The 27,725-nt window shown below is 37.4% G+C and overlaps 2 protein-coding genes across 3 annotated transcripts in view; one reads left to right on the top strand and one right to left on the bottom strand.

Moving 5' to 3' along the window:
- WDR48 (WD repeat domain 48) overlaps positions 1–14,945 on the bottom strand; it is a 28,646-nt gene extending 13,701 nt beyond the window's left edge. The window contains exons 1-8 of the mRNA XM_040589656.1: positions 14,856–14,945; positions 6,798–6,938; positions 6,391–6,469; positions 6,028–6,110; positions 5,783–5,912; positions 2,351–2,439; positions 1,376–1,477; positions 805–1,029 (exon numbers count right to left, since the gene is read on the bottom strand). Of these exons, the coding sequence (XP_040445590.1) occupies positions 805–1,029; positions 1,376–1,477; positions 2,351–2,439; positions 5,783–5,912; positions 6,028–6,110; positions 6,391–6,469; positions 6,798–6,938; positions 14,856–14,903 (897 nt within the window). The 5' untranslated portion in view covers positions 14,904–14,945. The remainder of the gene's footprint in view (positions 1–804; positions 1,030–1,375; positions 1,478–2,350; positions 2,440–5,782; positions 5,913–6,027; positions 6,111–6,390; positions 6,470–6,797; positions 6,939–14,855) is intronic.
- Positions 14,946–23,049: 8,104 nt separating this feature from the next.
- LOC121087661 (sodium channel protein type 5 subunit alpha-like) overlaps positions 23,050–27,725 on the top strand; it is a 53,772-nt gene continuing 49,096 nt past the window's right edge. For both annotated transcript variants that reach the window (XR_005827698.1, XM_040592941.1), the window contains exon 1: positions 23,050–23,200. The gene's annotated coding sequence lies outside the window, so the exon portion shown is untranslated. The remainder of the gene's footprint in view (positions 23,201–27,725) is intronic.

Genomic DNA, 27,725 nt, shown 5'->3' with positions numbered 1-27,725 from the left:
AAGGAAAGCTAGATTGCTTAGATACTGGTATCTGTTTCAATTGCTCACTGCCTTTACACCTATGTGTTTCTAGGTCACATCATCTACAGTTGGACAGTAAAAAAAAAAAAAATTATCAAAAAAGCAGTTCTTCAAAAGACTCAGACATGTGCACGCAATTTTCTCCCATTAAGAAAACATCATGCTTAGGTGTTCAAAAACCCCACAAATTTCACTGCTGGTTCCTGTGAGTATGCAACATATTCTAACATAACCCTCTGTGTATCTATTGCTGCTAAGAAACATCCATTTTTTTGTCCTTTTGTCTTGACAATGCCAGCTTAGTTTCTTAAAACTGTACTAGAGTCTGGTAAAAACAACTTTTCATGTCTGAAGCATATTCAATTTCAGTAATATTTGAATTTGCATATTTAAGTAGCTGCCAGGAATTTATCTTCTTCAGACAATAAAGTTTCAGACATAATTTAGGAGACAAAGCCAATATACTGAAGATGTGGTGTAATAAACACTTGTTACCCAAGACACGTTCTTCTATCAACTTATACCTCAAGCCACTATTTCATTAGACAACATGCAATACAATTACACTTTTATTACTGCGAGGGTGACTGAGAACTGGAACAGGTTGCCCAGAAAAGTGGCAAAGTCTCTATTCTTGGAGATATTCAAAAGCCACCTGGACCAGGTCCTGGACAATTGGCTCTAGGTAGCCCTGCTTGAGCAGGGAGTGGGTGGGCCAGATGACCTCCAGAGGTCACTTCCAACCTCAACCATTCTGTGATTCTTTGAATTAAACTCAATTACCTTAAGCACTGGTGCCTTTTCTTCACAGATAAGCACACGGATGTCAGGATTTCGTAAATCTGTACAATAAATCTTTCTGTCTCTTCCTCCTGAATAAACATGAGTGAAGGCTTCATTGACTTGCAGAGCCCAAACCCCTTCATCATGGACTCGATATGTGGCTATACATCTCTGCTGCCCAAGGGACCACAGGCGGATAGTTCCATCAGAGCTGCCTGAAAGACACTGAGCAACAACAATCATAATTAAATACCTGCTTGATTTAAGTCTTTAAAAATATTTTTTTCCATAAAGAACTTTCACAATTCCAATACAACAGTGCTAAATGAAGACTATCAGTTAACAACCCTAGCCACAATTTCCAGACATTTTATGTAAACCATCCCCTCCATACCTAGATGGACCTGTAATAACATAGAGCTTTCACACACCAGCCTCCCTCTTTTAATCACTGTATCTGTAAAATACTTGTTAAGCTACCTTCGGTAATCTATGTATAAAAGAAAAAGAAAAAGACTAAGGACATTTCTGCATTCTGTAAAATGTCTTTGTCTCGAGTTAAAGCACATACCTGGGTGCCATCTCTGTTCAACAACAAAGCTTTTACATTGTCCGTGTGCCCTTTGAGTTTCATTAATTTTGCACAAGTTCGCGGATCCCACACCCTTAGAACCTACATAAATAGACATTGGATAACTGGCGTTAACATTGTTCTTCCCAAGAATGCATTTTCTTTACAGAAAATTAAGCCTTTCTGAATAAACTGACCCTTATTCCAAGCACACAGACATCCACCACCAAAAACATACCTCATCAGAACAAGACAGACAGAACTACGTCTTATGCAGCTCTAGTAATCAGATATGATTTTCTTTGCTTGGTTTTAATGTAATTTGTTCTGACTTCTTCTGTCTTCTTAAGAAATCAAGGAATGGAAGTGACTGGAAACAGGATAGTGTGATGTGGGTAAAAAAAAAAAAAGATTCTGAGACTCTTCTCAGGCGTTTTGCTCATGTATCCTATTTTCATATTGACTTGAAAATAAAATTCTCTCAAGGTTAGATTAGGTAAAAAAACCCAACTTGCAGGGGACTTTAGGGTGTTTCATCTTCCTTTACAAAAAACAGCATGGGCTATCTCTTGGTAACACTTGAACTTCATGAGTTCATTTCCCACCTCCTGTAGGGGACTTACAAATCGCTGGCACCACTTCTTTCTTACCCGTGGCAACTGCTTCAGTTTTTATAATCATCCCAGTAACAAACCCTCAAAATCAGAGCTCTTGTGGTGAAACGTAATGATGTCTGATAGAGAGAGGGTTACACAAGATGATCCAATTGTGTCTTCTGTGTATTAAAGCTATACGGATATATACACATCTTCAGACTGAGGTAGGTAATTGTATCCTACACTTACACTCCCACTTAAAATTGTCTACCCTCACTATTAAAAACACAAAACCCACAACACTGAATATGAATAAAATAGTCTCTTCATATGAATCTTTAAACTGAAGTGGAATGAGCCTTACCAGACTTTTACTTACCTTTTCAGTGGACCCTGATACAATAACTGTTCCCATTTGATTCATTGCAAGGCTGTAGATAGAGTCTTTGTTCCCACTCAGGGAAGAAGCTATTGCAAAATAAAATTTTCATTTTCAATTTTAATGCTGTCATTTGAAAAACACCTATATTCACTCAAAACCTGTATTTTAGGGTATTTTAATACCCTTTGACCCATGAAAATAGTGCCACTCTACCCCATATATAGAGTTGCTTTAAAAAAAAAAGAAAGACTATAGACAGCATACTGGTAGAAAAACCCCATCCCAGTTGTTAACCTACCGCTGCATAAAAACAAAGTAACCCCTCAGACTTAGGGTCATTTCAATCTCAGTGACCTTTAGGCATTCATTGCCAGGACCATCAAGGTACTCTTGCTCTTCTCAACTATTCTATTAGAGAATGATCCAACCTATACAATTCTATGATATCTTATAACACAGAGCATTTGGATTTAAGTGCAGAGATTTTTTTTCAAGACAAGTAGCAGTAAAATTCTATGTTATATATTAAAGGCTCTTTTCTTAGTTCAGCAGAGATGCATCACTGAAGTTACACCGCAGTGCTGAAATGTGTTACTTGGGCACGGATGCTACCTCTGAGTTTGTGAAAACCATATGGCAATTCCTTAGCATCACAACTACCATCAGAATTGAGGAATTCTGTGCCTTCTAGCCTAATCTACTTTTGGAGAGATTAAAGTACCAATCCCTCAACAAGGAAAAGCAAATGAAACAGACACAGCAAATGAAAATCATCTATTTAGAGAGCACCATCAGGCATTTCGTCAAGCCCCCAAACCATACAATCAGCATGCCAAGAAGGCTGAGGAGAGCAACAAGCTGTACCGCTAGCAAAAATGTGAAACTATATATAACGATTTATGTATAGTATGGAAAGAAGTTTCTAACACACAAACATTTTGTCACAATGGAAGAATTATGCAGCTTTACTTCAGAGTCCTCTTAACCACTAGATATTGCTATCCAAATGTAAACTTTCAAATGAAATCTATTATTTATAGCCAAAATAAAGGGACAGTCTTCCACTGTCTTCAAAGGATAGTTGAAGGCAAAAAGCAGAACTGAAAGTCTTGAAGGTTAGCACACTGTTCAACAACCATAATCTATGAAAGGATAATTTGCAGTTATCACAAGCTGGAGATCAGGAATGGAAGAGAGAACCTTCAGTGTACAGAGGCAAAATTTATGCCAGAACAAAAGCAAAGCTTAACTCCACCCTCTTCTGGAAGGGGCTACCTCTCAAAAGCAAAATCTCTCCACTTAATTTAAATTTATGTCTATGCTGACTGAAAGACTCTTAAATAGGCTTCCTTTTACTGCTGGCTTGTGTACGTCGCTTCCATGTAATCAGACAGGAAACTATTGTACAAGAACAATCTTCATTTGCACTCTGAAAAAATCAATATTGTTTGAAAGGACTGAGGAAAAGCAGCTTTAAGGACACATACTGTGTTCTTCCCAATAGAAATATTATTAGTTGGGAGCACCAGAAAGGAAAACTTCCCCTTCCTCCCTCTTATGAAGAAGCATTACTGTTCTAACTCTAGAAATGCAAACTTATTTCTGTCATCTCAGAGGTAATGTCTCCACTTCCATTTGATATGGGGCTCAAAACAAGCATCAGCTCCTCAGTAGTCCCCGTCTCCCATTTATGATTCATTTGAATCATTTAGGTTCTGTATCACTATTGCGGTATTGAAAAAAAATTTCCCCCCACAACAGAGTCTTCCTTCAAGCCAGCAAATAAATTCTTCCTTAAAAAACAATCCCTGTTCAACCAGACAGCGTAATTTAGAGTTATCAGCAAAGTTTGGTGATGAAATAATTCTGCTCCCAGTGAAAGAAAACTTCTGGGAAATATAAGGTAAATCTAGCTATATGCAGCCATGTGCCATCTCCATACTATTATCATAGAATCACAGACTGGTTTGGGTCAGAAGGGAACTCGAAAAATCATCTAATTCCAAACACCCTGCTGTGGGCAGGGACACAACAGTGCAACACAGCTCACGAAGCCATCTCTGTTCTGAAGGCTACAGAGATAAGGCCATACTTGAATTAAAAAGTCCAGTAGACAGAACAAATACAAAACTGACAGTTCTGCCCACCAGATGCATCCTTGGTTTTAGAAGATACCAAATCCATAAAATTAACACCCCCTTCAGAATTAGCCAAAACAGAAAGCCACACCAAAACAACTACATGCCTGCCTCTTATTTACAGAATCACATATTCCTGAAATTTCTTAAAAGTATGTCATGCCAGCTCCAAATTTCAGTCTTGCAGATTTTTCTTGAGTCACTCCTAACCTATGAATGAGGAAGCACGTAGTCTTATTTAGAAAATTCAAGTATGGCAGTGTAGCAAGACAGTATGTTCTTTCCCAATGCGTACACCTGAGACTCTGCTACTGTTTAAACATATATCAAACACTAATATAAACCGAAAAAGATCAGTCACTTTGAACACTGTTTTTGCAACCTACCTACAATCAGCAACACACACTGTGGTCAAACTAGGCCTCTTTTTGAAAAAATATACTGTAAAATAGCCAATACAAACCAGGATGCTGATGACCCAGATTTATATTATTCACTTGAGCAATCAAATCTAACTGAAGATTGGTGTCATGCTTTCCAGAAGAGAAACTTAACCAGCTCTATCCTGTCTGTTCTAAGAAAGCAGTGTTGGAATCGCTCTATGGGAAAAGAACTCATAATATACCATAATGCCTTTACTGGGACAGAGAAGCAGGACAGATGACTTCCTAAAAGATGATAACATTAAGGATTAACCCTGATAAGTAGTTTCCACTTGCCTTCTAATATTGAGTGAGTTAGATCCCACTAGTACGCTACCCTTACATGTAAATTAGTGCTTAGTATTATTTTGCATGGTTTTTAATCTAATATATCTAGTAACTTTATTCTTCTGACAGATAGATTTGATAAATGTATGAAGACCTGCTTTAGGAGTCACACTGCGGTTTTTTTCAGCATCTGTATAGACAAATTGAAGCCCAATTATAATACACAGAAACTGCACTGACAACTAACCTAAGGAAAAATTTCTGTAACAGGTAAGTTGAGGAGCAAAAAGCTTCTTGAGCTAAAGCTCCGTCAAGTTTCAGAGAATACCTGCACACTATAATTCAGGAGAAAATGTTCAAAGAGACCTGTCCTTTATTCTAAATGCCATGACTGTTGGCTGCTCTAGATTTTCAGCTATTATATAATGCAACAAATGGACTGATTACACACTAATACCACCTTAAAAACTTGCATATTTTTTATGTACATTAGAAACTGTATCTATAGTTTTAAATTGATTTCACAGATTATGCTACTCAATAAAATGCATTGAATTTGCCTCCTTTCCCTTGGTACCTACTTGTTACGGTGTTGTTTGAGGCAGTCAGTGCTGTTAGAGTATTTACATCCCAGAGGAATATCTGTCTGTCCAGCCCGGCAGATGCTACCAGCTCTTTATCTTTTGCATATGCTAAGGCTTTCACATAATCCTACAATAAAGTAAATATAACACTAATCAACAGTATTATCTATTTGAAGTCTAGTTCTTAATATTTAAAAGACTGTCAGTGATAACACACAGTATTTATAGATAATGTTTTTCACCTTATGCGTCCTTAGTGTTGACATGCAAAATCCCTTATGTGCATTCCACACTTTAACAGTAGTATCCGAAGAAGCAGATATCACTAAATTGGAAAGAATAAAGAGTAAACATTAATGGCTTGTATATTACTTTAGAGCATATTGGTACTACTCTAATTCGCTTTTCAAAAGATTAAAGGAATCCTTTATATACACATTTAAATTTTCATTACAATATCTGCTCACACTATTCATCAAATTTACAATACACATCACAAATTAATTTTACATGCTAAGAAAAGATGTAAATAATTAAAGCAGCGGACAATATACTTTTATACCCAATTTCTGAATACTGTAGTTTTCAAACATTTAAGTACTTACACGTTTTCCCATTGCAGCAGAGCACAATATCATTTACCCAATCTGTGTGATGTTCCATAGATGCTATATAAGGGTCTTGCTGCAAATTAAAAAAAAAAGTTTGTAAGATCTCATCACAAATAGAAAAGGTTGTGACTATCAGATCCTGTTGTGGTATTTTCTTTAACCTTCAAATGGATCACAAATTGCCTAAAGCAGAGTTGCTTGAAGTCACTATCCCAGAATCTTTTTGTGAAAGAACTCTATAGCTATGCAAGTTATCACAGTATGAGCAATATCAAAATGATTTTATCATAATAATTGGCAGCTGTTAAAAAACAGTATTAGATGCCCACCCGTAGGCAGCTTACTAGCATGGTAACTTGGAAAAAAGTAGGTTTAGACATAGGAATCCTCTCATTACCTACCTTGTGCTGATTGACACTCCATATCCTTATAATAGAGTCTCGACCTGCTGTGAAGAGTCTATTTAATGCTGGATCCAGCTGAAGTGCATTTACCCCATTTCGGTTATACTTCTCCACTTCATCTCTAATCACATAAGAAACCTAAAATACATTTACACAAATCCAATTATGGTATGAAGATATTGACTTGGCCATAAAATCCTAACAACTAATTTCATCTCTGTAAGGTAGAAAAGGTAGAAAATATTAAGAGCTTTATAAGCATTAAAGAAGTCTGTCAGTTTGAGAGTTACCTGTACCACCTCAATTACTCCTCCCCCATGAAAATGGGGAAGAATCATAGAGAAGGTATCAGCAGTGCTAGAACTGGAGCCCAAAAATAATTTAATCACTACAACTCCAGCTTCGACCCAGGGAGTCCTTAGTTCAGTTCCCTGCTCTGCACAGATATTCTGGGTGATCTCAAACACACCGAGTTTGAGTCTCACTTCCTAAGTAGGTTTCGTAGTTTCTATAGCTGGGATGACAGTACTTCCCAGACTCACAAGGGAGAGGATATGGTGACTAAGGACTACAAAACATTTAAAGACTGCAAATAGAAATTCCAGCTATTTCAGATGTCACTATTATTTTGAGACCAATTTTTTAAGAACTACCTACTTTCTAATATAATAAGAAGCAAAAATATTTACTGCTCTTTCAGAAAAATTATTCCTTTAGTTTCTTTTCCTTCTTGTTTGACAGTACTGCACGTACAGGTTATTTCATTCTTTTGTTCATAAACACTAAATGGAGATTTTAGGAGACATACTGCAAAGGCTGCAGCACTCTCCATTATTACTGTTCAGTAAACACAGTTACACTGTGCTGCATCTCTCCTGATCACAGGGTTTACACAGGGTTTTTGCATTAGTATGAGGAAAGCCCACACAGAGAAGAGCAAAGGAAGCTGCCAGCTATGCCTCTTCCCAGATTCTGTAAAACATGATAAGAACAAGGCAAAATTTTAGGCTTGGTATAATCCAATCTGCCCACAGCACGAATCACTTGGATACGTAAGTACCACTGTTTTGAAAATGCTTTCAAGGAGTAGTCTTGGGCTAGAGATCTGAAAGCAATTTTTCACTCCAGTAACTACATTATAGCGGTATAAAGAAAATGTTTTCCAGATCAGATCTCAGTTACACAAAATAAAAACAACAAATTAAACAAAATGTTTAGCAGTCCTTATCATTGAAGAAACATTTTACAGCATCTCAGATTCTACATCACAAGAACTGACAGGTCCATTTGGTGAATGTGAGCAACACTTCAACTGAATTATGCCGTCCTAGTAGAGCACAGTAAGGGAACTGATGCTTCTAGAAAGCACACATCCAGTCCTGTTTTCTGTTTCAGAAACAGCTGCCACAGCTCTATAGACCAACACTGGAGGATCAAAATTAAAAGCCTCCTAATAAAATAAGAGCCTTCTGCTTAATACTCTCCATTACCAATCCACAAGTTCTTTACTACGTTTATTATGTTATGCCCCAATGCTCTTAAAGCACTTCTTGCTCATTATCTTTGTTAGCCACTCACAGTCCTTGCAGTTCTTCCTCCCAGTTTCAGATTGCGTCTTACTTTCCAGCACTCTTGGCTTCTCTCACCCATTCCAAACTCATCCATAATATTCTTGCTATCCATGCTCAAGTCTCCACCTACACATAGCTTCAAAGATGTTACTGAGAGAAGACACCATCAAACACACATAACTGTTATGTTAAAACACTTCCAATACCTGAGGTTTTGGGTTGGGTGGGATTTTTTTTGTGGTGCAGAGAGCAAGATGTATGTGCAGCTCCTCACCTTGGCTTGATCATATCATGTCTACATTGCTAGAAGACCCGCACACACTACTTGAGTAAAGGAATGTTACAAAGTCAAGGTTCAGTGTGATACAAAACACAAGGTAAAGGGATGGCCATCAAAGTCACACTGCTTTCAAACTCCTTGAATAGAACCAATGAAAATACTCAGGTGAAAATACTAAATGTGAGCAGGTAAGACAAAAAGGAATTCTAAATCTATAGGTCAGTGGATGAAATTTGATTTTAGTTACTAGGGAGAACAATCTCTTCCTGAAATAGTGTCAGACAAGATCAGCAGAGGCCCTTCAGCTCTTGCTTCTCCAAACTGCAGGATATTTTAAAAAAAATCTTCAATTTTGGGGTTTGTTCTTCTTCTGTCAGTCACCTCCCATATTTATTATATTTTCAGGTGTAATATAGAGCTTTTTACTCCACTCATAAATACGACTGTCAAGCTATATTAGTCACCCAAGCATTTTAAGGAGCTTTTGCTCATAATCATGTTACTTTTTTAATTTAGAGGAGTTCAAATGAAGAGCCATAAATAATAATTTTAAAAATGCAAAAAAGCAAATGCTGTCTTACTCTAGTAAATAAGGTACTTTTCACGTATGATTTATATTTTCATAGGACTACAGAATCAGCATCATATTTCTACTCTAATCCTCACAGAATTAGTCGCTTCATAATATCTTAAAATGTAATGGATAAAATATTTTCTTGCTAAATATTGTTCTTCAACAGAAACTAGCAGCGAAAAAAGCTCACAGAGATTATATGTAGTAAATTAATTTTCACTTCTTTCTAGAATGGAATTTGCATAACTTACATTTCCATCTAGAAGACCTTGAAACTGTGGCTTTCGGCTCAACTGGGCGCTGTTCCTCCATCATTCAAAGACATGACTGGGGAAAGACTGACAACATTTTCGCACTACCACCAGTAATGAAATATTCAAATGAAGGCCAAATTTAATTTGCCCTTTATTCCTTTTAATAACTTCCATACATGAATTTAGTCAAACATCTCTTGGCAAGTACTGTTTACATTTTAAGAGAACTGAGAAAAAGAGAGGAATTATATTGTTTCAGGGTTAATGAGTCTCTGGTAGATCTAAGAGCGTTCTTACTATTCCATTTTCTTGTGCATGTAAATACATGACTGCTTTGATGGAAAAAAAAAATGACAAAACAAAGCTTGACACTTACAAAATTATCTAGCAGTGAATCCTACTGTTCATAGAAGTCAATCAGTTACTTTTGTCTTTCCTCAGACTTATAATTCTACAAAGTTTTATTTTTCATCCACAGAAGGAATAGTATGCCTTTCCTGATAAAATGCCTTAACATTTAAGATACAAGAGTAAGAAGAAAAGAAATCTCTACTGTATAACGAATTGGTAATGATAATTTTTTGCACATCATGGGAAGAAACTGTGACAGCCATTTTTCAATGACAAAGGTGATTCTAATCCAATTAAACATCAATTCACCATGTGCTCCATAATCCTTTTTTTTATTATTATTTTATTTCCAATACTAAAAGCACAAGTGGAGAAAATTAAGATGAAAGAAAATTACTTTGTGATTAGCAAGTTTACTGGATACCACACCAACATTTCAAATGAATACTGCTATTTAAGCAGCTAGGTAAGGAAAAGACAAACCACTTTTCATGAAGAGAATATGAACTGAAAAAGACGACTATGGCACAAAAACAGACTCTCCAACTCTTATTGGAGGCCTAATGACATCCCAGTAACTGTCAGTTTCTTACATTGTAAATATTTAATACATTTATTTTCTCACCCAAACAAAAAACACTTTAAGTGGTCCACTCTTGCAAACCAGCCACTCGGACTGAAATACATATATATTAAAAAAACTAGAACAAGACACACAGAATATGTGGCTGAACTAAAAATAACCTCACAAGACATTTGCTGTACACCACGTCTTTTAGAGAGGTATAACACCAGAAGCATCCAGGCTTGTATTCAAATGCATTACTTATATATTAACACAAAGGGACAAATCAAGGGTTCCACAAAACTGTTGAAAGGGCGTTGAAATGCCTCTCAACACAGGGAACTTAAAATGAACCAATAAAATCAACAACAACTTAATTTAAAAGATCTGACACTTGTGTACGAGTGATGGACAGCAGGCAAGTTCACTAAACCAAGTATTTCACCAAAATGAACAGAAGAAGATTGCTGATAATCCACATGTGGCTCTCCATTATAATCTTATTTTTGGGGAGAAAATGTTTTTTGTTTGCTTGGTTTTTTTACATTTGAGTGTCACTGATCATAGTAGTGTAAGAACTATTAGTAAACATAGTAACTATACAAACAAATATAAAAATACAAAGTATATGTTCAAGTATGTGTGTACACACATACACCTAAACAATGCAAAAGCGACAGGCTTTTGGCTGAGAATAAATTTCCGTGATCAAATTAAACTCTGACCCACAGCATACACGTATTTATCACTCTAGATAAGGTATTGTATTCTGCCTGGAAAAGACTGTGAAGGTCACAAGGAAGTTACGACTCTAAGCACCAACTGGCATTCACTTCAAAGACGGAAGACTGAGCATGTTACTGTTTTGTTGGTTGTGTTGATTCACAACGTCAGATGCAAACCACAAAGATAATAATGACTATGATATAGATCATAGTCACTTTATAGCCATGATGGTCTGGGAAGGGCAAGATTTGTGGGATATGAAATATTTTAATAATGACCAAGGCCTTTTACATTTATACTGCTCTAGCTTTTATAAACTCCCATAACGAATAAGAACCTTTCACTGCAGCAGTGCACAAACATTACAAGTTGGTGAACACTCCTTATAAAGAATTTATGGGATTCAGTACCCTAAGTGGACCAGGACTAAAAATTTTAATGACTAAGAGCCCCAGAGATAAAGCTATTGTCAACAGATACATTGTAGATGCTGTAAGAAATTCACTTGGCTTTGTGTGCTGAAATGTATTTCCCTCATGAATAAGTATATCTGCTGATGTGAAATCCTGTTATCCTTGTTACACTACATGTCTTGTAACAGATGTTGTCTTAATAGATTGGTAGAATCTGCTTTTAAAAATACCACCTCACCACCATTGTGGAAGAAACAATGAACAGCCAAGTTCTGACAGTGCTTGTTCCTTGTTTGTAAAATTTCAAAGACACAAATACTATTGTGAGCAATTTAAAAAATGGTACTTCTCAAAATCACTCCAAGGATTCTATGAGATCTGACATGAATTGCATCAAAAAAGTGAGAGAAGCAGCAGTCAACCACCAAGAAAAAAACTTCTGCCTTAGTATCTTGATAGTGCAGATATATCCCCTAAAATAAGTTTAAATTAAGAACATATTGATATTTGAATTTTTTATCAGGTGCTCCAGGCCCTACAATAAAAGCAATGGAAAGCATTAAAAAGTTTGTTTTATCCTTTTACAGTTGAATCAACTTACTAGCTATTCATTTGCTTATGTATTATGTATGAAATATATACAATTTATAAACAAAAATTACATATTTGTTATAAAATACAAAAATTAGACAGATACAAAAATCTAGTAAGTGACTGCAACCAAAATCTAGTGTGCTTTTAATAAATGGTACTATTAACAAAATCAGTAGCTGAAATATTTTCTAAATGTAAAGGTTTTTTGTTCCACCACTTTATACTTGCTGTCATAATGCAGTGTTAGTGCACAAACATGACAAAGCCAGTGGAAAAAGACCTTATTCTGTACAAGACTTAAAGACAAAAGAAGTTTAAAATCCGTTCAGTAATTTTGTAAGAAAGATGGTGATCCAAATAATTTTTGGCAAAATTCCCATGTTCTGAGTGTGGGGGCGAATATATTCTGGCCAGGCAGCAAGTCTGGGAGACCAGATACAGCGCAGCCCCTCAAGAGCAGCTACTTTAAGCCACCTGCTGAAAATTGGCTTCATCTTGCCTTAATTCACAGTAACATATTGGAAAGCTACAGCATATGGCCAAATGTTCCTCACCACACAGCCGTATCTGACACACCTTTGCATCCCCATTCCCTTCCCAAAACAGACAACCTCACTACTGCAGCCTTCAGATGGGCATAGGTAAGCTTAAGAAACACCAACAGCTTGCCACTGGACATTTCAAATGCCTGACTTACATTTAAATAATTAAACTTCTTCCCTTTTTTTATGCACGGAATTTATTTTGAGGCCTAAACCATCTATCTGATTAAACCCTTACAAACATACAATTATATGCAGAAGCACCTTAACCTGACTATTTTGGATAGTTCTCCATACCAGTAAAACAGGTGCATCCAAGATAATAACAGCTCTGATTTCCATAAACTTCAGTCAGCTCTCCTGCCATGTAAGGAATCAAGGTCCTCCATGCCCGAGAGGTATTTTTTTAAAAAGCTTCTTCTCCTAGCCTCATAGCTTTGAGAGAAATTTCTCCACCCCCCCCACCCCCCCAAAAGCTTCATGTAGCAGCACCCTAAATGCTCAGCCATTGGGAAGCAAAATAAATCACTAGTGGTTTTAACTTTCCATTAGCGGCTGACAGATAAAACAGCCATTTATAATTCCAATACATGAACAAAATCCAGGCCCTAGCCAAACAGGTGAAATAGTATGAGTGCAAGAAAATACCTAGCTTCTACTCAAGGTTTAGATATGCTTATACTATAACCAAAGCTGTTCTCTACAGACTTAGAATGTACAGGCTGAGACACAGACCATTGCAGCAGTAAGTGAAGTAAAAAAAAAAACCCAAACAAAAACAAAGATCATGTAACACAATGGAAGTGGAAAAGACAACATCATAAACCAGCACAAAACCACCTGTAAAAACAAACTTTTGAGCTAAGTAATGTTTGGAAAAGGAATGTAGCAGTAAAAAAGGAAACAATGTACTCTTTGATGCATGTTGCTGTCAGGGAAATGATACTTCATAAATAAAAAGGACTACATCAAAGAAAAATGTAGTTATGATAAAATCCTCCTCCTTAGGAGAGCAACCTGCAAAAACTTGTTTATGGCACAGGCAATGAAGTCAATAAAGGGATATTAAATTTTGGATTCTTTGTATTTTAGAGTGTCAGAGGGTTTTTTTGGTAGGGCAAAGGAATTCTTAATACAGTACTGCTTGAGAGCTTACCTTAACCATGAAACCCACTAAAGGCTACAAAGAAATGCACATTTCCTCTGCGTGATAAAATGCAAAAGACAGGTTCAAAACCTGAACCAACCTCTGTTTGGAAGGATACTAGTGCTATTACAGGGTTAATCAGTATTTCTTTTGCTCACAGTGGATAGATACAGCCAAAACTTGTGCTTGCCACTAGAGGTAGGCAAGCCATGCACATTGATAAAGCATTAAATCTTTTCCACAGTGAAACCTGTAAAAATGTGCTGGTACTATCACAAAGAAGAACAAAAATTTGAGGACCATAACAAAACCACTGCATGACTTTTACTGGTAAAGACTCTTGACTTCGTACATGCATTTCAATAATTCCAGTCTCCGCCAAGGCCACAAGTGCGTACTCATAGCTACATATGAGCCCACACCACGAGGCGTGATGGTCTCTCAAGTGAGCTGCGAAGGTTTACACCCACCAGACGGTCCAGGCCACGGCGTTCCCGTGAGGAACCCTGACCGGAGCTGGACGGGGCAGGCGGGCGGGGTGGCTCAGCGCTGCCTCCTCCGGGCTGGGGAGCCCGGCCCCGCTCGGCAGAGAGCAGCCCCTCTTCCCCCCGGGCGGCGGAGCCAAGGGCAGCCACTCGCCCCGCCACGGGTGTTAGCGGCGGTGGGCAGCGCCACCCGGGGTGCGCGGGGTGTCTCCCCGTCACCTCAGCGCTGTTGGGAAAGGGAAGGCGGCGACCGTGTTGCCATAGAAACCCCCAACACCTGCCCCCACCCCAGCCGAGAGCAGCCGTTGCCACAGCGCCCCGGGGCCGGGAGGCAGCGTCCCTGAGAAGAGCCCACCCTGGCCCGGCGCCCTCCCGCCGCGCCCCGCCACCCCCGCCCGCTGACCCCACCCCCGCCACCGCCCCTCTCCCGGGCCGCGCTCCGCCTCGCCGCCGCCACCCGTCCTCCTCCTTCCGGGCCGCGCCAGGATCCGGCCCTGCCGGAGCCCCGCCGCGCCCCCCCGCAGCCCCCCACCGGGCCCTACTTCGCCCTCACCTGCACTTTCCGCCGCCCCGCCGTGTTCTGCCGATGATGGGCCGCCATCTTGCATGTTGACACTCTGATGTCATTTCCGAGGAGGGCAAGCCGGCCCGGAAGTCCCTCCCCCTTCCCGCTGCGAGCCCGCGCAGCGAGGCGGGGCGGGGCCCGTCACAGCCCGGGGCGTTGCCAGGACGACGGCCGGAGGGGGCGGGGCGAGCGCTTCCGCTTGCTCTCCGCCATGTTGTCGGCAGGGCGGGTTGTCAGTAGGCTTCCCTCACTGAAGGGCTGTGGCTGTCTCCTTGTCTGCATTGCAGCTCACGGGTGTCCTTGCAGCACCCCGAGGGCTGTGTTGTCCCGCGGGAGGCCCCAGACCCGCGGGGTGAGGCCGCTCTGGAGGGCTCCGCGAAGGGCTGAGGCGTTCCCGTAAGGCTGGTGCTGCGCGCCAGCGCTGAGACGCCCCAGCTCGAAGGCTGTGAGGTGCTGGAGGCAGTGCTTCTGAGGGGCTGGGGGCTTTACATGCGCCCTTTAGGGTGTCCAAGTTCACCACCGTTATTTTATGAGCCTGTGGTGGGGGACGTGCTGGAAAGCAACCCTGCCTTGCCCCGGTCTGAGGACCCACTGAGCAGGTGGCAACGGCTCTGCTGCCTTCCCCAGGGAACGTTGTATTATTCTGTCTAATGAAAAAGGCTTCCTGAAAACGATCGTACGATGGCCTAAAATGTAATACTGTTTCCCAGAGATGCTTCCCTCTGCAACTCCGAAATATCTCTTTGGCACTTTTAACAGCGAACGCAAAAAGTGTTTGGCTGCAACAGTGACCGTGTTGTGGCCGAGGACCTGTGTGAAGCGGTGAACAGTGCTGTCATCTTGGCACACCTACACTGGTTACTTCATTAGGGTAGAAAGTGCTAATGGTTAGTTAGTGGGGGAAAAATACTGAGAGAGAAAAAAAGAAGTGTAAATGGATAAGAAAAAAAGACATTTATGTATTCACATTCTTGTTCCAATGCTGGTTGCAACCATGAGACATAACGGCCAGTTGGGCTAATTTAAACTTTGCTGATTTTGATCCAGATCATGTTTTCTAGCACTGCTGAATGCACAATGTCCTCATCAGAATTGCAAGTCAAGGGTATGATTCTGAAATGAGATACGCCTTCACCAAAGCCCTTCCTTAACTGCTCTGTTTCTACTATTTTATCTTGCTACAGCAGTGGGAAGCTATGATTTAAGGCATCTCCTAAGACAAATGTAAAATGTGTTTCTTCTTAAATAAATGTCATTTATTTTTAAAAAGAAAATTAAGGCCTTTTTGTTCATGGTTTAGTTGTGTACTGCCTTCAGGCTAATGGTAATTGGCAAAGTCCTTCAGATACTGTCATGCATAACGTTTATTGGTTCCTGGACTGGAGAAGAATGATGCAGCATGAAGTTTTCTCCATATGTAAATACTGAGCAAAGTGCCTTACTACATTTCAGTGTGCATTAGTCCAATAAGAGGTTGACAACTTTTTTTCATAACACAATAATTTTCATGCATACTTTAAAGTCTTTTCTTGTTTTCTCTTAAATATATTGTAATTACTGTATTACTTCAATGTTATTCTTTGATAAAATGACATAATTTCATTCGTAAACCCTAATCATCATTTCATTATCCATAATCACCAATGGATTAATCATTTAGTAAAATTAATATTGTGTCTTCCAGGGAAGTCATCATCTTTTGTACATTACATTTGATTTAAAATTGAATTTGTTTATGGACAGAGAACCTTTGATTTGTACATTATTATGCAATTTTAAAATTGCTTTTCCTCTTTTTTTTCTGTGCATCAAAGCCCTTTTTGTGGATAGTTGCTTTTATTCATATAATACTGGGTCTCTTCAACCTTTCATATCAACAATTCATTACTTTAAGGAGCAAGAAAGCACAGTGATCCTTTTGTATCACAGAATCATTGTGGTTGGAAGGGATCTCTGGAGATCGCCTAGTCCAACAAAGACGGTATTTACTGAAGGTTGCTAAAAGTATGGGTATTATAATAGCGATGATTTTCTGGTTTCTGTGTGTATGTTTATCAAGCCTAAACTACAGCCAATATTATTCAAAAAATATTGTAGGTAAGATCTTCTTTGTCATGCATAAACCTTTCAGCCTTTCATCACGTGTCATTTTAGGGAAATGGTAAGATGATCCAGTTTATAATGTTAGCTGTTTGATTTTGGTTTTGGAAGAGAAGGAACATGATGTCTGTATGAGCCTAGAGGCTATTTTTCAATTGCCATGAAAATCTGATCATCTTTGGCTAAATTGTGAATTTCTGAGAATACTAGCATGAGCGAACAGCTGTTGAGCCAACAAGGAAGTGGTGGAGAACCTATCAGGTCTCAGGAGTGAAGCCAGGATGTTGAGAGGAGAGAAGTAAGGATGGAAGTGCCCAGAATGTAAGCGTTGGGTGAATAATTATTGTAATAAGAGCATAAAGATATTTCCTGTATAATAGTAGGTTCAAGAACACTATAGAATTTCCCAGCTTCCTGTCTGCTCCTCCATTCCATGTTTGTGAGGTTTGATAGTCACACCATTCAAAGAAAATGTTAAAAGGATTTAGAAATACACTCTAAGAATGATTTAGAGTCTGAGAAGTGTGAATTCCGATGTAAATTTCAGATGGATTTTGTCTACAGTAGATGAAAGAAAGCATGATAGCAGTTTTCAAATAACTAAGAAGAAATGTGGAACAAATTCACTTTCATGCCTGTGATGAGTGAAACAAGAAGTAACAGGCTGAGATTGCAGTTCAAGAAATTCAGATGAAACAGAAGAAAAACCTTTTTTTAGCAGTGAGAATAGTGAAGCACTAGGATTCACTGCATATGAAGGTTTTGGATTGAATGTAGTAGCAATATTTTGCATGCTCTTAGCATCTTACCTTTGAGAAATATAAAGTGCTTCAAAAGTACTAATACTGTTTTTCAGAATACTAAGAAGAAACAGATGGAATAACTTGAACTTCAGGCACTGAGCTAATTTTCAGACTTACTCAGTGTACATTAGGTCATTAGGCCGAAAGCTACTTTGTGTAACAATGCGTTTAATGTGTACTTACCATAAAAGCTATTTCCTGTTGTTCTGTAAAGCCAATTAGCTATTTACCCAAGACCAAATTTCATGTCCGTGTAATTTCTTATTGTGCAGCATAAAAAAGGCAAATGGCAATCATATGAATTATTATCTTGATAAATACATCATGTACTTTACACTGTTAGATTCTTTTTTAAGGGAGATTGGGGTACACCTTTAGTTTATCTTGGAGATACTTATTAGCCAGAGTTCCTCATTTTTTCTGTGACAGTCTTATGCCTTTAGATGTTTTGTATAATAAAATAGTTTCTCTCTGTGTTGGTTTTGGTTTTATTGTATATGTAATATTTAGTTATTCTGCATTCCAAGTGTAACACAGAAGATGTATTTCCCCAATATTTTTCTTTTTGCTGGCTGTCCCATGTTACCGTTGTTCTGGGGGTATGATATTTTAGAAGATATTCCTGGAATCTCATCTAGGTCTTGAAATTAAGGAGAATCCTGAAGCTTCTGGTTAGCAGCTAAATTAATTCAGCCCATGAAGGATGCATTTGGGTTTGCATCATAATAAATGTGTATGCATTATTTAGAGGTAGCTCTTGATGTGACATGTCAGAGGTTATAATGTTTCCCAAATTGTGGGCATGCCACTCCTTGTATGCCACTTTAGGTTACAAGTAGGAGGGAGAATCACAAATTCTCTGAAGTTGCAGCTGTAGTAAACAGAAATCTCTGCAAATAATTTTCCTTGCAAGTGTATCTGATGCAAATGCTTGAATTACCAAGGAGTATGAAATTTTATTGCTGAGCAATGAACAGCCTCCATTACATAAACTTGTAAGAAATATCATTTATGAGCTGTAAGCATCAGGGTTAATAATTGGTTTACTTCTCCAATTGCATATTACCAAGAAATATTGTTCTATGAAAATCTGCTACCAGTTCTCAAACCGTGTATGTATGTATATAGAGCTTGGTGGGAATTAGAAAGGAAAGGTCTGATGTAACCAAACACTAATGATTTTGAGTATTTGAGAAGGCCACAAGTGTTAACAAATTGTTTCAGTAATTAATTGTCCATCCTGTTAAATTTGTGTGCCACTTTTTAGTCCGCATTTGATTTGTTTCAGCTTCAGCTTTTGTTTGTTGAAGGGCCATCCACTAGTAAAGCTCTCATTCATCTGTAAGTCCTTATGATGTGATCAAGTCAGGTCTCCTTATCTGAATGACTGACTACGATGGAAACCATTGCTGAATTTGCTGTTTTATCCTGTACCACATTTTTCAAAGATATTTACCTGAAAGACATAAGCAAGACGGTTTTGATTAGCTTGGCTTCCTTTTGAACTCACAAACTTACTTCCCCAAAAGACTCAAGATTTATACACAGAACAGAAAGTATACTTTGGTTTTTGTTGTATTTGGCACCAGTGCCTCGACAAATGCCAGGGCTCGTCGAGGGACTGTACTTGTGCACTTATATCTGAGGGTTCCGTGCTGCTGTCCCGTGGCTGTCCCACAGAAGGCTGGCTGAAGGGCCTTTGCACCAAAAGCAGAACAGTTTTCCCAGACACTGATCAGTGATGAATCTGTTTCAAGCCGAGGCAAAGGAACCATGTGGTTTGTGCTCTGATCATTTGTATGTAGCACTGTTGCTCCAGGGCGATGTGCACATCTGAGGGCTTAAGAGAAAATCAGATTCTTAGTGTAGAAGAACTGGGATTTTGTATTGAGAAATTTGGTCTGGCATGCTATCACTTACGCAGGCTTACCAAATTTCAGAAGGTTGCATTAATGAGGAGAAACTGTTTATTTTTAACTCAGAAGTTACTTGGAAAACTTCTTTCACGTTACGTGCTAGGGAGGCAAAAATAACAGCTGATTTCTGTTAATACCAGCTTTGTACCGTGCTTATGATTTGTGTTTATTTTTATTATGCCGAAAAGAGATATCCTCTATTCCTATGGTGTTGCTATCTTTAAGGAAACTAAAAATATATCATACCTGTGCTCCATCTGACATGTTTTCCATTTCCTGCTTTCCAGAGATGGAGATGTTGCCTTCAGGTGACTATTTTGATGTCTGTGTTCATACCTATTTGCTGTTATGTGCACAGTTTAATTTTCTGTGTTTTGTGGGGTTTTCTGTGTGAATTGGTGGTTTACGTTTGCTGGTTCTAATGGAGGATCATCGGCATCACTATTTGTTTCAGAATCCCTTCTAGTCAGTGTCAGCTATTGGGCAGTGAACCACAACCAGAAGATGCAGTAAGCTCCGTAATTAAGTGTTGTGATTTGTGTGAGAGTTTTAACCTAAGTTCAAACAGTCAAAAGGTACTTTATATCAAATTCAATAGAATTCTTTGTCAGTGGATGACATGATCTAGTTATGTATTGTATGATTTTGTTTTGCAGGATCCGTTTCTTGAAAAGATGAAATATTGTTCTCAGGCTTGCGTAATTTCCTTTCCAATTATGATGGTTGAAGTTACTTGATGTTTTTAGTCTGAAAGTAACGTGATGTTGATATTTCCATTGAGTTTTTGATAAATGTGTGTTTTCTCTCTGTAAAACACCTTTAAACTCAAACTTTCTGTGCATAATACATAGGGTGTGTGAATAATACATAGAGAGGCTAGACAAATTTCAGAATTAGATTTACAGATACGTAGTTGCTGATAGTGACTTATTTGTTTGAAATTTAAGTTCCATTCCCTCTTGTATCCATCTAGTATCTTATGTCCATCTTGTAATTTTAGCCAATTATAAGCATAGTATCTTAAAGATACAGATTATTTTAAAGGGGGATGTAGTGAGAAGGATTAGGTTTCCAGTGATCTGAATTTCAGACTTCTCACGTATAGTAGGGATTCCCTGGTCAGTGAGCTATTGAGGGAAGGTCCCAATCACGTAGCGAAATCATGCTGATTTTGTTAGAAACTTAGATAGTCTCATTCCTATAAATGGGAGAAATAGGAAGAGAAACCTTTTATGAACCCTTCTCCCTCTAAGATGGGAGCACAAATTGTGTCTGTTACCCCACTGGATATAGGAGACAGAGATTTCTAAGATTATACCACAGAATATTTCTCAGTAGATAGAAGCTAGCAGATGAGGCAGCTGGATAGAATTTGAGGATCATGCAATGTGCATGAACTGTCAAATACCTTGGTGTCTCTGATGACCATATTTATCTGATCAGTAATTTAAAGCAGCATCTAGTGTTTAGAGTTACGAAACAGTCACAAGATATGTTCAATTATGCAAAAATCTGGTTTTTCAGCTCCTGACATCTGCACACTCTTAGTCATTAGACTAATGGTGATGTACTTATGCTACCAAGAAAAATATTTTTCCTGTGCTCTGGCAATAAAAAGGAAAAAGAAGAGTGCTATAGTTTGCAGTTAATGGAAGAGACAGATCCAGGTCAAGAAAATGGTGACTAAATTAACAGAGTTGGTCGTTTCTATAATGAACATTATCTTTTTGTTGTTAAATTTCAGCGCCTTTTTTTTTTTTTTTTGCCTTTTTTTTTTCTTTTTCTTCATTATACTGAGGAATAACAAATGGAACTGGGAAGAAAACAGTGTTCTTAGTATGAAGATAGTTTTCTGCCCCCCTACCCCTTGCTTTAAGAAACAGCCTTCCTAATAGAAGAAAGTAAATTTTACGTAGTAACACAAGAAAAGTGACTTATGTAAATGTTTTGCTCTTAATTGCAAGTCCTAAGGTTTTCTTTTAACAGGTATGGATAAAAATGTTTTCCATGCCTTCCTCTTTTCTGATTGTAGTAACTACAATGTGCAAAAAGGGCAGGAGGAGTGCAACTCTTCACTTCTTTGAGTGAACTCTTCACTTCTTTCTCCTCCATTTTTCACAGGGACAGATTGATGAAGAAGATACAGCAGAAAAAATAAGTCCAGGTAAGGATCTTTTTTTGTATTTAGTGATACTACCTGGTACAGCATTATAAATGTGGCTACTTTTGACCACAGCAGATATAATGCCATTACAGAATGATGCTTTACTGGTCTTTAAAATTCTTCTCTCTTAATTGAACTTGTCTTGAGAACATACTATTGCTTTCTGGAAAATTAACTTACACTGGAACTTAAAATGGCTTATTGCTGCTTGCATTACAGAACACTTAGCAATTTATTTTTTTTAAAACCATCTTTAGTTGTTTCCTTTGTTGATGATACCTATCAAGCAAAGTGTTTGATCACAATTGTTTTTCTGTTTGCATGCATTAGGGCTGCCTGGCTTTTAAGGACAGCATAGTTCTTTCAGTAGAATTCTTCCAGCAAAACCCATAGTAACTCTCTTATCGTCAGGAAAGATGGTAGAAAGGGTTTAGAATCTACCCTATAAAGAGTAAAAAAATTTTTAGACAGTAATAGGTTCTGGTAACTGTAAGAGAAATAACTGTACATAGCAATAGGGCTTACCATTAATGTGTATGTGTTACTGTCCAATACCTGTTGCTAGCAAGCTTTATACGTAATTTTTATTTAAATAAATACAACCGATTTCATACGTGAGGATAAATGTTGTGGTTTTATTTTTCACAGGTTTGTGTGTTTTAATGGAAGTTATAGCATAATGTGATATTGAATGTATTTTGGACTCTGATCTTTTATATAAGATTATATTTGATTTTGAGATTTTCTTTTTATAAGGTGTAATGAACATACATCATAGCCTGGGAATAATAAAAAATAGAAATTAAGGAATGAAAACCAGTAATATATAACTCTAATTTCTAACCAAAAGCTTTTAATGAAGGGAAGATGTTGTGCCAATATTTAATATATGACAGAAAGTTCATCTGTTTTAAATCTCAAAAATGAAATGTGAAACAGTTTTTTTGTGAAAGCTTTTGCTTTCATATGTTTTTACATATATGTTTCTGATTGAGGAAAAGAAACCCTCTTTGCTTTTAATAAATGTAACTATAATTGCAGCAGAAATAAAATAATTGATTAATATTTAGGTGATTATTCTTCAAAAGTATCACCCATGTACTTTTTCCTTTTTTACAGTGTTCCAAATGAGATCAGAAAATTTAATTTCTTGCTGGCAGAAGAGCAACAATGCTCCTCCCTCCAGCCCTCCCCCAGACATCCCAATACAAAAGAAAACTTTCTGCATGGGAGGTAGCTGGGATGTTCTTTTGAGCAGAATGGTGAAAGTGACAAAATGAAGACTTTCTGTCTCTGAAAATACAAACTTAAGAAATCACTGTGAAGGTTTTTTATTTTGAAGGGGACGTTGTAAGTATTTTGGTTTTCCTAAATATTTGTATACTATGAGAAATCTCAATTGCTAATTTTCTTAATTTAAATCTATCTATGTTTGTTCAAAATATTTAGGGATATATGTATACAAGTGCATGCATGTATATATAGATATAAAAAAACGTGCACACGTTTTTAAGTCTTAGATATGGTACTATTTTAGGTACAGGCAGCATGTACATAAGAAAATGTGTATTTAATGTAGAACTACTATATTGCTGTAAACATGTAGTTCTTCCTATAGTTTACATGTGGCAGTATAACATTTTAATAAACATTAATACATTTCTCATATAAATTACTGACTACTTTCTGTCTTGTTTTGTTATATTGGCTTATGCACAGTAGTCCTCAAATTGGCTTTAGTACTATCTAATCGGAGTTATACTATGTCTTGACATAAGTGGAACTTCTTTACCTGCACAAATCTAAATGCTTTTCACACAAAAATGCTGGTGAGTGGGTTTTTTCAGGGTGTTTAAGCAAGGCACTGTCTAGCCTGTTACATACATTTCTGATTTTGTAGGTAATCAGTGAATAAATTTCATTATATTATATTGTTATTGTGAATAACTTTGTATATTACATCTGTTAAATAAACCAAAACAAAATAAAACACCGCCATAACACACACTGGTAGGTACTTGTCAAAAAAAGTTTTTGTTGGGGCAGGGGGGCGAGTGGGAAGCAGAGAGTGGGGGACAAAGTGCTAGATTGAAGAAATGTCCATGTACTTTAGAAACAGCAGTAGTCCAATACAATATCCATGCTTGATTTTACCTAAGTACTAAAATCTGTTAAATCTGTTACTAATTATTGGTAGTTAAAGAGAAGAAAATGGTTATCAGAGAGTGGAAGTATTTTCTCTTTATTGAAACTGAGCAGGCGATAGCAGTAGCCTTTTGCAAGGTATTGTACAACATAGGAAAAAGAGAATTCCTAGCCTATTTCATAAAGTAATTGCTGTGAGCTGCTTTCTCAGTTTTTCTTTTTCCAGATGAACAGTGGTTCATCTTGTAGAAAAATACCTGAGCTACATGTAAATAGTGTTTTGATTTCTGTTTTAATTACTTTTTTTTGTGGGATGTAAGTTATTATTTTTAATAATGGGCATTCATTACAGTAACATGTCTAGTGCATCCATGGTGATGATGAACTTGTAGATGCTTATAATATTTGAAATTTTCAGATCACTGTTTCCTGTTGTATATGGTGAACTGACTGAATGTAAAGTTTGAAATCTGAAATAGCTCATGCAGACTATTGGTTTTCCTGACATCCAGTTCTGCTCTTGTGGGTCATATAGGAAGGTGACTCCAGAGTATTAGAGGTCTCTGTTTAACAGCAAGGAAATGGTAAAGGCAGCGATGGAATGATTCAGTGCAAGATTGATAGCTATATTTAGGTGTCTAAATTCAGTGCTTTGTCTGTGATCTAGGTGTTTAAACTCCCATTACAGTCAGTGGAGGTTTAGTTAATGTTGTTACTGGAGTTTTAGATGATTTTAAAACAGCTGTCTGCTTTTGGTCATTTGAATATCTCTACGGCCTTGATTGACTATACATACCACTAGATATCTGTTGACTGTAATGGGAGTTATGATGTCTTGTTCACATGCAGGACCTCAATGAAGATGTCTTTATCTACAGGCTGTGTCCATCCATAATATCTTTGTGTTTCTGTATGTCTGGCCTATGTGCTAATATATATTTGTATATTTTTAAGGTACTAATAAGGCTACTGATTTTGTTGATATAGCTGAAAAGGCCATCTTGTTCCATGAACCACAAGTGAATGTGCTAAGCGTAGTTAAGTATTCCATTATGAACTACTTGGAAATATCTGGTTCTGGCTGTTTTGTTATTATCATTGTCTGAACTTTGTATAAGATTTGTTAAAATTTAATTTTGCAAATGCCCACTTAAAATGAGTTTTGGCAAATACATAGATTGGTCAAAACAAGCTATTTGGAAATACTGTGGATCGGTACTGAAAAAGCAACAGGACTCTGACTAGAGCATAGATTTTAACAATTCCAGTCCTGTGGTGGTGAATCTCATGGTATGTATTGCTACGTGTTTTATTCTTTTTATTTATTTATGTATTAATTTTAAGATACTTCTTGACCTATGTTAAGCAGATAGTTATTTGATTTTCAGCTTTCAAACAAAATCCTACCACAGGGACTTGTTTTTATTCTTTATTCCCATGTGAAAGAATCTACTAAACACATACTAAAGCCAAACTAAACAGATAGTTTATCCTTTAATTTTTCAGATCCAGGTGCTCACAGGAAATATTCAGTGGGTGGGTATTGACAAGGGAACAGATAGAAATAATTTGAGACTCAGAAGTGGTTATAATACATTCTAGAACTAGATTGATGCACAGATAAGGACATTTTTCTACATACGTTCCTACTAGTTTTCCTATCTTATAGTTGGGAAACTTTTCCTTCAAAAAAAGCCTCTTGCTGACTTTGATAGTCTTTTCCTGAGCGTATTAATTTAAATTCCTCTCTTAAGCACCATTGAATATTTTACGGTCAATAGTTTGATTGCTGTTACTTTGCTGCAAATAAAAAGAACTCTACATGCTTTTAGGGAGCTGAAAGGAGTTCTGAAATTCAGATAAATGGAACCAAATTAAAGAGTTGCATATGGGCCTTGAATTTGTATTTGGTTTTCATTCTAAAACTCTAAATCTGTTAGTTATCATCTCTAGTGATTAGTCGTTACCACAGTGAGCATTTTGTAATTTGTGTCAGTGAAACATTGTTAATAGACTCATTTTTTGGCAGTACTTTGCTGTTCTAGGAAAATTGTCCTAAAGGACAGCTTCCATCTTAAGAAATTTTTTTAGATAATTGTACTATTAGTAGTGCCCATGTGTCCATTTCATGTAATGACTTGTCATCCTATTCTAATACTTTGCAGATCATTTGTTCAGTGCGTTTCATCAGTATATCTGGAATTCCTTGGGTTTTGACAGAAAAAAATTCTGTGTCATTTTCACAGTACGCCAAGTCAGCCTTAAGCCAGTTAGACTAACCTAAACCCATGGCTAGCTATATATACTGAATGCAGTTCATCGCAAGATGAGAAAAATAAGAAATTTCAACTTTCATTTTTAAAAAAAGATGAATTTGAGGGCATATTTTTTATCCCTGATCCTATAGGGAGTGGTCCTTTAGTAACTGAAGGTCCCACCAGTACTTTTGTATGTTACTGATGGACTGTTCTCTACTATAGGACCAGAGATACCAAAACTTGTCATAGGGTTTGCAATGCTTAATTTAATTTAAATGGAAATTTCTTACATATCCTGTGCTGGAAATTAACAGATCTGGACTCTGCCTTTGTATTTACCTTCAGCAGTGTGATTTAGGTAGTATATTGTTCCAATTTTCCCACACTAACTTGTATACATACCCAAGTTTGTTCTCCCAGGTTCTAGAAAAAAGCCCATTCAGTAGTACTTTAGCTTACCTCTGAGATTTGTTCTGTAGCTGCCCTCCCAGAATCATTTTCTAGGGAGACCTTTCTATCCAATCCAAAGACTGAAATTATTTCTAAGGGTAATACTTTACCTCAATGTCTTGACTTAAAAATCCAGCTACTTCAGCAGCATATGATGAGGAGGCTGAGTTTAGCTGAGTTTCAGGAATTTGGAGTAGTCACTCTGTTTTCAAAATTTTATAGTCATCTGTATCACAAGGATTTCAGTCTGATTTTTTCACATCTTCTTAGCTTCCTTTTTCTAACTTCAGTCACCATCTGTAAATACATGGCGGTTGATGAAAGGCCAAAAAGTCTGTTGTTCCATGTGAGCACAAGTACATTGTGGTACCGGTCTTCTGAAGAAATCCTCTCATGTTGTCCATGAATGTTTGTCCAATTATGACTTTTAGTCACTGCTGCTGAAGGGAATTTGTAGGGTTTTTTTGCTCTTCATCACTACTTTTGACAGATCAGCCTTCAAAATTCAGCTTCCAAATCCTTGACACTAAAACGTTTGTATTTACTAAAACCATTTTCTTTGCTTCATTTATTAGTCAATGTAGTTACCTAAAAGCTCAGTCTCTTTGTTGTCCTTAAAAGTGTTTTGAAGATAAAATGAATCTTCTTAGAATTATTAAAATGTGGGGGGAAAAAAGAGCATGTTGATTTTCATTTTATCTTTGGAGCTTTCAATTGGAAATGAGTCTGTGTGCTTTTACAAAGTAACAGTTTTTTGATTATATACTTCCAATTTGTTATCATGCTAAATTTTGATCTCTGAGTTGTGCTCCCTGATCAGATCTGAACTGGCTTGTAAAGTCCCAGAAGAAGAAAAAAAACCCTAAATCCCCTAAACTGAAACAATATCATTGCCTCCTCATTCTGGCTCCAGGCAGTTGCATGTTCTTTTAAAATAAATATATCTATGATGTAAAGAAGAGAGCTGTAATTAGATGAGAATATTGATTCTCTAGCATGATCCACATGTGAGCTCACAAAAC

The sequence above is a fragment of the Falco naumanni genome, chromosome 4, assembly GCF_017639655.2.
Source record: "Falco naumanni isolate bFalNau1 chromosome 4, bFalNau1.pat, whole genome shotgun sequence".
In the NCBI taxonomy this organism is placed as follows: Eukaryota; Metazoa; Chordata; class Aves; order Falconiformes; family Falconidae; genus Falco; species Falco naumanni.
Note: the sequence above shows the minus strand (reverse complement) of the source record. Positions and strands in the feature narration are given on the sequence as shown.